Source organism: Chenopodium quinoa, unplaced genomic scaffold (genome assembly GCF_001683475.1).
Source record: "Chenopodium quinoa cultivar QQ74 unplaced genomic scaffold, ASM168347v1, whole genome shotgun sequence".
In the NCBI taxonomy this organism is placed as follows: Eukaryota; Viridiplantae; Streptophyta; class Magnoliopsida; order Caryophyllales; family Amaranthaceae; genus Chenopodium; species Chenopodium quinoa.
The window spans coordinates 1,372,853-1,384,495 of NW_018743285.1; the positions used below are offsets into that span (position 1 = coordinate 1,372,853).

Consider the following 11,643-nt stretch of genomic DNA (forward strand, 5'->3'; position numbering starts at 1 on the left):
AGAAATAAAAGAGGTAGAGAATGGGAGAAAATATATTATGGGTAATATAATAATATTATAATAATAAGCTACTCATTAGATTGTACTCCTTACTCGAGGTGCATATAGAGGTAGGTGCACCCAAGGGTATTTTTTCCTCATTTCAAGATTTTAAAATGAGAAAAGAAAAATACCAAATGAGTAGAATGTACCTTAGGTACACCTTACACCCGAGTTTATATATAAGATTTCATCCTTTCTTTTGCTTTGCTCCATATGTTATGTACACGATTTTCAATATATATTTTTCATCAAATTTTTTTAATAGAGATAAAAATAGTAGTGATGAATCTAACAAGCTCACACAAGCTCACACGTTAATATTTATATATTTTTACTTATATTTATCCAATATAGTTAACATTAATATTTTCTTTATCTTCAAATTTAAGATTCTGGGTGGGACAAATAATAAAAAAAACAAAAGAGTAATAGTCTTGATAGTTTGGTGTATTAGTTGTAATTGGTTAGTTGAAATAGGAAAATTGACTAAAATTATTATTTTTTTGTCTTGATTATATATTCCACATGCATGAATGACACAGGCTTGAGGCATTTTTTTTTTATCTGCCTTGGCATTTGGTCAAAAGTCTTACGTATGGCAGACACACGCTTGATAATTTTGTTATCAATTTTTTAAGAGAAAAGGAATAGATAATTTATTTATTGAAAGCCATCTTCTATAAATTTTCATCAATTACTTTCATTTCACATTATGTGTAAGTGTAAAAATTGGATATTTTTTGTGAGATATTAAAATTTTAACTATTGTATATAATATGAAGCAGGGGTAGTACAAAAAAATTCTAAATTGCCAATTCTTCTATGTATTTCGTAGGTAACATAATTACAAAGTCATTGTCCCTCTTTCAAAAAAAAAAAATAAAAAAATTATGGTCTCGATTTAGTGCATAGCATTATTTGTCATTGGTTTGGCTACATGATCATAAGAATCATCATATATTTAATTTAGAATTAACATTTTTTGTATGTTTAAGTCTCTTTCTGTTAGTTTCTATTTTATCTATAAGATAACAGTAGTCTTAGCAATAATGACGAAGTCTAACAAACTTCTGTATTTTTGTAATTTACCCCTCTAGCAGTGGCGGATCCAGGATTTGATTAATAAGTTGTCCCATCATCGTCCATCGACCGCATAAAGTATAAAAAAAATAGTCAAAACTTGTATAATGAACAAAAAAAATACATAAAAAAGTTCATTTCATAAAGTAATGCAAATTCGTATTACAACTAAAAAATTACTAATTTTATTACAATTGCTCTCGATGAGTTTTCGTATTTTGATAACGATTTACAATATCATCCATGGTAACATTGTAAAACAAATCTCTTTCTATATAAGTAATCAAACAATCGTTCAACATTTGATCTCCCATGCTATTATGCAATTTATCTTTCACTTGCGTCATTCCGGAAAATACTCTTTCTACACTTGTCGTTGTAACAGGAAGAATCAACACTAACTTCAAAAGTAAGTAGACTCGATCATGAGTTTCAAACTTTCCCGTCTCAACAAGTTTCGTAGAAAGTTCACTTAGACTTTTCAAATTCCAAAATCTCTCATCATTTCGAACATCAACAATGAAATTTTCAAGTGAATGTTCAAAAAATAATAACTAAGAGCTTGAAAATTCATCGGGATAAAATTTGACAAGTTGAACTAACTTTCTTTTGTCAAAAGAATGAAGCCGATTTGCAGGATTAAAGCAAGACATACACACAACTCCTCTAGTGTTAGTTTTACTCAAAAACGATCTTGTTATGAAACTTTGGAGTTGGAAAGGATTCACTAAGATAAGGGTATTTCCATTATAGGTATTTTGGAATGTAATTTTTTCATATATTTAATAACCTCCACCTCCCGATCTAGAGGTAACGCATCGTCGCATATACTTATATTAGGTTATTCTCTTCAATTTCCCTCCTCCATCCCCTCTCGATTGTTTTAATTACTTTTTCGAGGAAAAAATATACTGTTTACATACATACAATATATGACAATTACGGAAACAGAATTTGTTGATGTGGTGAGCGAGTGTAAGAAAACAATAATGGACAAAGTTAGTGTTAATCTGTTAGATGACCAACTTAATCAAAAGTTTAAACTTATGGTTGAGATCCACAAATATGTTTTTAAACTCTATCACGATCCCTTACATGAGAGCCCTTTGAGCTTGAAATGTGGATACATGGAGCCTCCGCAAACCATGCGTGAAATATTCCACTTGTTTATGGTTGAAACCCGAGATTGGTTTATATATTCTATCAGTTAGAAAGATTATATAAAGGTATGCAGGTGCAAGAAAAAGGTGAAAAAGGTAACAGAGTGAGTATAATCAGCAACCGAACCCTCACATATGCTTAGGCTATTTTATTTTTAGTTCACCTTATTTCATTACTTTATTATTTGCTTTATTAAATCATATCAGAAAAAATAAGTTCAAAACAAATCTTATTGCTTTATATGCAGATTTGTACGTATTGCTAAATATATCTTTATTTCATAATTATAAAAATTATGTAAATTACTATTTGGAAAATTCACATTTTTAAAAATCTAATAAGACTTCATTTGATATAATTTTCCTTATAATCGGTTTAGTGTACATATAAGGTTATATTTTAGTCAAATCGTCAGGTAATAAGATCATGTGATACATATTTAGTATATTGATTTAAAAAATTAAATTAAAAAGAAATCAATTGTCAACGTTGATGTAAATTGACCATCAAAGTCAATTATGTATTGGGAACAAGTTGAATATATTACCATGTCCAGCATATATATGTAGGATTATAATTCACTCTTGTATATTATATAGTTAAAGATAACATAACCAGGTATTATTCGTTTTCTGAAAAAAAAATTATTTTTACAAATTAAACTTATTTTAATTGATTCTCTATTATATTTGTTCTTTAAACCTAATGGATTTTACTAATTAAATTTATATATACTGAACTGGACTTATTATTGCTGATGAACTTAAATTATTTTGTTGAATACTATGATAATAAGGCCAGGTGAAGCGATCATGGCCCAACACAAATTTCTTAACTATTTGTAGTGAAAAGGAGGATTGTCATTGATGATTAGAACAACAAATGACTATAGAATTGTAGATTGTGTAGCGAATCTTTTTATATAATTGTGTGATTACTTTATTTTCTCTTAACTTTACCATTAGGGTACAGAATTAATTGATAATGGTTTAATTTATCATTAGATAAAGCAATGATCACACGATTCACACTCACTACGGGTACATCGACATATAATTAAGAAAAAAAAAAATGGATTGAGAAGTGATAAAATGGGGCAATATTGAATCATCAAGGTAACAAGTAAGACGCGGATCCATGTGATGACTTTTTTTCCTCTTAAGTTAAAACCAACAAATATTCTTCGTAGTTAAGGTAGCGTATATGGAATAATTACACAAGTGTACAAAGTCAGAACATTGCATGCAAGTAAATTAATACTAAAAATGGGAGCAAAGAAACTTAGCAAGTTACCCAATGATACGAGAAACATATTAAAAATACAATACTTGAGCATGGAATTCGTTGAGATTAAATCTCATTTATTCATGCATATTGTATATAGATAACACACCAAAGGCACACATCTAGACATCGTCACACCTTACACGTAAAAAGTTTACCAAACATACATATATAAATAAATAGTTAAACTCCAAATAATACTCTACTTGAAGTACAAATGTTACTCAATATTGTGACAATCTTCCTTGTTCTTGATCCACATCCACCATAGTCTTGAGATCCACGCTACTATTAGCATTTCTTGCGGAGCAATTCGAGCGAATTTCCCCTTGTGACCCCGTCAATACATTAAGTTGGCTCATTTTAACCATCGCGTCTATGAACTTTTGAAAGAACAAGGTTTGGTTAACCGCAAAACTTGTGACTATTCCCTTCGTCCTTGAATCAGTAAACAAATCTTGATCGGAAGTGAACAAGCCTTGGCGGTTCATAAGATCAACATAATACTTGTTGTCGAAAATGTTAGGAGTACGAATGTCCAAGTTTGTAGTGTTATCAGTGTTAGTAGTAGGACACGTGAGCTTAAGGTTGTTAGCGAAAGTTTGGGCCATGGTAGGGTCTTGAGTAGGGTAGAGTCTACTTGTAAAAGAGGTGCAATGGCTGATACCGATGGTGTGGCCACCAGATAAGGCGACGAGGTCCGTGGCATTTAGGTTTTTGGTAGCAAAGGAATTGAGGAGTTGTGTAGTGTTAAAAGAGGGAGGTGGTAGATTGGCTAGTGTTGCATCTGTTGTAGCAAAGTTTAGTCCGTCCCTTCTTCCTAAGGGTATGCCATAGAATGGTCCACCTGCCTATAAATTTAGCAATTGATGTGACAAAATTAGGATATGTGGATGCATATACTAGTAATAAAGTTGTGCACCAAAAAAAAATATACTAGCAAAAAAGTTAACTTTTTTTTAAAAAAACAAGTAATAAAGTTAACTACAATAGGACGGCAAAAAAAATTAATAAAATTAATTAAAATAAAATAAAGACGTATCTAATACTTGTACTGCGTATTTCATTGGTTTGTATGATTAAAATCGTACAAATCAAAGATTAGAAATTAAAATAATGTCATATTTATCCGTTATTGTAGTTCTACAGTTTAAAAAGTATATTTTAATGGTGAGTCCTCTACTCTTTTGGATAAGCCAATTGTTTTCACGCTAGACTAGGGATGTCAATGGGGCGGGGCGGGGCGGATTTTGGCCTTCCCATCCCCATCCCCATCTAAAATTTTCATACCCATCCCCATCCCCATCCCCGCGGCGGGTCTAAAATTCATCCCAATCCCCGCCCCGGCGGGTACAATTCCAAAACCATCCCCGCCCCAACCCCCACTTGGATATCCACCCCCACCTAATCCCCACCTAAGACCCGCCTAATCCCCGCCTCCCAAATGCACAATCCTTCACAATTAATAAAATTTGCAAAAAGAAAAAAATTATTGTTAATATTATACATTTTTTTGTTTATAATATAAGTGTATTACAAAGTATTATAATATACTATTTTATTATACATAATTTTTTTTATAAAATAATATAAAAGTATATAATTTTGTTTTTAAAAATACATGGATGTGGGGATGGGGTGGGTACAAAGTAGGGTGGATGGGGATGGGGCGGGTACGAAGTGGGGCGGGTGGGGTGGGGCGGGTACAACCTAAAATCCACCCCCGCCCCATCACCCATGACGGGTATGGTTTTTATCCCCATCCCCGCCCCATCACCCGCCAAACCAAGACCCATCCCCATCTCGTTGGGGCGGGGATAGGGCGGGTCTCCAATTTGACCCGCCCTACTGACATCTCTACGCTAGACACCATTTGCGCTAGTTGACTTTAAAACAAGCGATTATCTTATTCATCTAAATGTTGACTCTTGGGCACCCTCCTAACTAGTCCTAAGTAACGAGATGGTAACGTGCTTAGCAAGACAAGCAAATATTATAGCATATAGTTCAGTAGGTGATATGTTCAGTATCCGACTATATACACATGACATACTCACCAAGCACGTCTTAGACTCTAAAAATGGAGCGTCCTCTTTATTTGTTTATTTCAATGGACGTCTTTAGAACCTTTTTTCAAAAGGAAAAACTTGAATTAAATTATAAATTAACTTATTTATTTAAAGCGTGTACTATAATAAAGCATCTGAAATTGTATTCATTTGGTATCTAAATTACAAAGGTACGACAGCTTTAAAAATAATATACAAGGTAACAAAAGTAAAACTTTTGTACTTGGTAAGGATAATAATAGTACTATGGTAACAGAAGTATGTTAGTTATTTTAGTAGATAATGTAAAAGTCTTTTAATAACAATATAGGTAAAGTTGATTATTGAAATTAAGGTCAGATGTAGGTTTCAAAATTTATTGTCTTATAATTTGAAAGGATAGAAATATTTATCACCTAATTCAATAAACCATAGGGAATGTAGAAGTAATTATACCAGATTAACAGAATCACGAGCTGCAAGGGCAGTGATATCCGCACAAGACACAACTCGTCCACACTGTTGATGCACAAGCACACGAAGATCATTTATAATCTTAAATGCTTGAGACCTAAGCGTCAAGTTTGGAGGAGCATCCTTCTCACTTGGACCACTAGCTGATCCATCCAACAATACGGAACCATCACATCCCTTACAAAATAATTACATTGTTAAGAATTAATGAAAAGTCATGATTAGCAATAATAATAAAATCCACTTTGAAACCACTAGAAATTACAAGATTATCGTAACTAAGATATGCTACAATAATAATTAATAAGTTACCTTTGCCCTAAACCTCATATCAGGCTATTACGACTACAAAAAGGTAGAAAAGTCAACAAGATATACGCATAGTTTTTACAATTTTATAAATTAATATTTACCTGAACGAAACAATCATGAAAATGAAGGCGGAGCAAGCCGGCGGCTTGGGTTATATCACTTTGAAAAACTTGCGAAAGATGATTTCTAATAATGGACTCCAAACTCGGACAACTAGAAGAGTAAAATGTGTATGAAAGTCCAGGCACAACTGGTACACTACTTTGACCCTTTGAGATTCCTACTACTAAGGATGACAATACTAGAAAAAGTGGGACAATTTTTGAAGAGTCCATTGTTTTTATGATCTCTTTTTTCTCTTGTATAACTCTAGTTAGTTGTTTTTGACTTGTGAGATATGGTTCATTGCATGGGACCATATATATAAGAAAATGAACATTAACGTAAATAGATCAATTTTTTCTACTAATAAAAATTGGGTGGTTCTTGGAAATTTTGATATTGACTAAGTATATATTTTGTTTGTATTCTACATTATTGATGACTTAGCTAGTTAGCTTGCGCGAGGATTTAGGAGTTATTTCATCCTATTATCCTTTGCATTAGGTAAATTTTATACACTATTGCGTTAGACGTATGGTAGACACACGACTTGGTTTTTTTTCATGTTTTTGGTGAGAAGACACCCACTAGGGCTTTAATAAATGCTTAGCGTTATTCAATCTTTATTGTAACTTCCACTTTAAGTGACTTATGTATATACAATCATTGGAGTACATGTAACCATGTAAATAATGCACGAAATATATTGATAACTTAATAATGTAAGAAATCAAACTATAAATTCTAAAAAAAAAAAAGAAAGAAATAAGGTTATGTAAATGTTTTGAGGATGTTTTTACAGCGGTTGTATGAAAATGACTACCATTTTATTTGAATGATAAATAATGTAATCGGTTTGTTTTTTCACATTTAAAATGGACACAATTATTCTTCTAATATCTATAATAATGCAAATATAATTTTTGAAAATTTTAATCCAACATAACATAAATGATTTTCGAGAAACTATAAAATAAGAATAAAAATTACTTATAGAAAACTAAAATTTGATATAATAAAAAAAATATTGATAATATTATTTCGTACCAAAAATAAAATGATATAATTGATTACTTGAAACAAAATTATCAATTATGAACTAAATAATCATGAAAACATTATGGTAGTCAATGGATTTTTTTCAATGTTTGAAGGTTACAATGGATTTTTTTTTCTTGCTTTTGCAAAAAAAAAAAAAAAAAAAAAAAAAAAAAAAAAAAAAAAAAAAAAAAAAAAAACATTTTGCAGTATAACGAAAAAGAAAAAGATGATTATTTAGTGCAATGAGTTCCCTTGTCGTGGAATTTGTACATATTGTTTTTGGGTAAAGATTTATGCAAATTAAAAATAAATAAAAATAAAAGAGGTTAATCTTTTAATTGCATCATATGAATGATATGAAATTTATCTTCACAATTACATAGATTGAGAAAACCCCCTCTTTGAACACGATTGTAAAACATGATATGAATTCGAAAGAGGGTATAAAAAATGTTTGGTATGCAAGTATGATTGTAGCTTTGTAGAAAGAAAAATATTTATTTTATTTAGTTGAATTGTTATATATGTATGTTATAAAACTAAATCTCTTATTATATGTCTTATGATTTTTATATCAATAACTGAATCTTATTATATCAAAAAAAAAAAAAAAATAAGTGATTCAATTAGGTCTATATCATTGCTTTTTGTGTCTCACTCAAAATCGAGATTGTACTTTGAATCGAAAGAGGATTTCATAATCGAAATGTAGAATCATAAGATTCTACGGACATGCATAATCAAGATGTCATATTTAAATTTAATTAAATATTTTATTATTACAAGTTAAAATTACCTAATTATTAATAGAAAATAGTTGTTTACCCACTAAACAACCAATAATTGACAAAATATATTTATAAATAGCCTTGTATGCATGTTTTAAACTTGTAAGGTTTTCGCTAGGTAAGAGGAATGTGTAAAATCGGATAGAACAGTAAATCAAATTGTATGGACATACCTGAATCATAAAATTCTAAGATTTAATCGATCGGGATTTTAATAACTACATAGTATGATTCGACACTAAAAGAAAATGGATTTTTTTTATAACTTTTATTGTTTTGCAAAATTTGAATATAAATGTTTGTTTAGTCCTGCTCTTTGGATTGTTTTTCAAGATTATAGTTCAGAAAATGAAATTAACAATAACAACAACAATATTTATGTTTAGTTTATTTAGTTATATTATTGTAATCTAAAAGAACGAGACCTAATATAAACTGAATAATTTTAGAGGATCGTGTAAATTATGCTACAGATCGTCATTGTATTTTTAATGTATTTTCTAACACAATCCTATAGTATATAGGATCATACGCCTACGATGCACACCATTGTCCGTTGTCCCAAATGATTACTATTTACTTGTATATAGCTCCAAATTACGAACATGTATTATTTTATTTTATTTTGAATAAAAATATGTGTTCATTTTCATTGATGAAGTAATTAAGAAAAAAGGACTGACTGAAATGTTCGTAATTATTAATTTTTTTTTTGGTGTTTTAGAGAGCCATAATGGGTGCGGGTGAGAATCGATCAAGGGATCTCCTAGAATCGGGAGGGAAGCTCTAACCACTTGAGATATCCCTCATTCTCAATGTTCGTAATTATTATACAAATAAATGTTCATATTTTCGAACTATATGTTCACTCTTCAAAATACGATGTGCATCATGATCCTAGTTACGGAGTATAGGATAAAGTTTTCGGTGTTCAGAGGCTCATAGTCATAACCTCATATTAGTCATATAAAAAAACTATTTATGGGGAGGGAAAGAGTTTTAAGTTTTCAAACAGCAGCGTAATTGATTCACCTACTTTCCGAGATTTCTTCCCTCCTGCTACATGTTCGTGTAACTTGATCAGTTGATCCTCTAAGCTCAACAAACATTATAGTTTTTCAAATTTAGCGGATAATCTCATTCAACAGATTAGATTTTCAAGGAAGAGAATGATCTCCCCAAAAAAAAAAAAAATATTGCTCTAGAAAAACACAAATTCTTAATTATGTGTGGTTAGTCCCACGGTGTGGCCAACCATAACAGGGGTTATTCGATCAGTAATACAAGGGTTTTTCGATCTGTGATTACTTGGTCAGTGTTACAAGAGTTACTTTATCAGTGTTATAGGGATTACTCGGTCAGTGTTATAGGACTTACTTTGTTCTTTTACAACCGGACACACACAAGACGTGCTGCTAGAAAAATATAAAAATATACGTAGTGCCCCGTAAAATTTTAGGATATAATATATATCTCAAGATCATATCATGTTCCTATTATCACAATATAATTTTATTTTATTTTTAAAATACCTTGTTAACAATATGTTTTGTTAAATAGGGAAGTGTTGGACCTTTACAACTATATTTTGTTAAACACGTCATTTGTCATCTGAATTTTATTTTAAGAGAAAGGTATTATTAATGTCTATAAAATAATATCATCTCCGATTCTCAAATGCACAATTGGTCAAATAGTGTTTTTAGCTCAACTAGAGAATAGTAAAACCATAAACATGGCGTGGCTAATGTTCGTTCCTTCCGGGTGTACCGCTTAAATTCCGCTAAACATTTGAAAAATTGATGAATTTGGTAAAGATCATATCATTATCCACTAATAATAAAATTACAAACTAAAATAAATTAATATAAGAAAAATATGAAAAAGGAAAGAAAAAGTAAAGACACCATCACAAGATTCACAACTTGTGAAATTCGGGGGGGACAAGTTAACAAGTGTTGTTAAATTATTTTTTTTTAAACAAACAAGTGTTGTTAAATAACAATTGTGAAGATGCATTACTTAGATCCTTATGATGATATTAGGTTCTTAATGCGTGGTTGGTATACCCAAAATTAATATTAGACATATTTTAAAGAATATGGACGGAAAAAAAAAATTATTATAGACATTTATAAAGAGCGCAAGCATAATATGTTCTTTGAATTTTCCTTCAAAAAAATAAATAATAAAAAATATGTTCTTTGAGTTTGATCATTATGTTCTTTGAGTTTGAACTATATGTTCTTTACATTATAGTATTATACAACATGTTCTTTAATGTATGTACATTAAAAAATATGTTCTTTAATGTATGTACATTAAAAAAATATATGTTAAATTCAACCATCTAAATAACCATGAAAAATAACATGTTCTTTAATGTATTATCATGTTCTTTATAATGCCATGTTCGTTGTCAAACAAATATGTTCTATTGCAAATATAGGGTTCTTTTTCAAACACATTCAACTACCATTAACCATGAAAAAAAACATGTTCTTTAATGTAGTATCATGTTCTTTTTGTAAATACTATATGTTCTTTATAATGCCATGTTCTTTGTCAAACACAAACATGTTCTTTTGTCAAATACATATATGCTCTTTGTCAAACACTAGTATATTATTTTTCAAACACTAATTGACTAATATGTTCTTTTTCAAACACTAGTATGTTCTTTCGGCCTTTTTTAGTTTTACCACGTGCACGGCGCATGGTGCACTCGGTTGCACTATATTATTTTCATAGGTTCTTGGCTTTTGATAGTAAGACATTTGATCCTTTCTTGTCACTTTTGTTGGAGTTCAAAGTGATTCATGTCTGCACTGAACATGATTTAGGGCCTACATTACACACTACTGGTATGGGATTGGGTCATGGTTCTTTCACTGAGTTGCTTACTGGTGGTGGGGTAGGGTGTTCAGTACCAAGGGTTAATGAACAATTTGGAATTGATATGGACTATGATAGTGAAGGGACATATGAGGATGATGTTGAACTCCTCCATGCTAGGAGTAAGGTAAGCCAACAAAAGTTGGAGGAGAAGACATACGAAGATGAGATGGACATGTTAAAAAGGGTAGCAGAATCTATCTAAGGAAGGGAAGTTGATTTATTTGGCAATGATTGGGAGGGAAAGTGATGTTGACAGTCCTAGTGAGAATGAGGATGATGACGACTTTAGTTACATTATGTCACCCCAAGGTAAGAAAAGGCAGAGAGTTGTTCGGGAGTGATAGTACAAAGTTAAATTTTTTTGTAGGACAGAAATTTGATAATGATGTTACCTTTAGGAAAGCTTTGGCACT

The 11,643-nt window shown here is 30.8% G+C and overlaps 1 protein-coding gene across 1 annotated transcript; it reads right to left on the reverse strand.

The window, feature by feature from the left end:
• Positions 1 to 3,594: 3,594 nt before the first annotated feature.
• On the reverse strand, positions 3,595 to 6,809 carry LOC110735672 (peroxidase 12-like). Its single transcript, XM_021915859.1, has 3 exons — positions 6,503 to 6,809; positions 6,072 to 6,266; positions 3,595 to 4,418 (listed from the first exon to the last, which is right to left on the reverse strand). The coding sequence occupies exons 1-3, from the start codon at positions 6,734 to 6,736 to the stop codon at positions 3,792 to 3,794; spliced, it is 1,056 nt and encodes a 351-aa protein (XP_021771551.1). The 5' UTR covers positions 6,737 to 6,809; the 3' UTR covers positions 3,595 to 3,791.
• Positions 6,810 to 11,643: the final 4,834 nt, after the last annotated feature.

What these genes read in the sequence shown, in the direction of transcription:
- LOC110735672 (XM_021915859.1), bottom strand. Translation starts at nt 6,736, where the DNA reads ATGGACTCTTCAAAAATTGTCCCACTTTTTCTAGTATTGTCATCCTTA. An exon ending in TTCATGATTGTTTCGTTCAG is followed by an intron (nt 6,267 to 6,502) that starts GTAAATATTAAT and finishes TTATTTTGTAAG; the next exon opens with GGATGTGATGGTTCCGTATT. An exon ending in CTCGTGATTCTGTTAATCTG is followed by an intron (nt 4,419 to 6,071) that starts GTATAATTACTT and finishes CTAAATTTATAG; the next exon opens with GCAGGTGGACCATTCTATGG.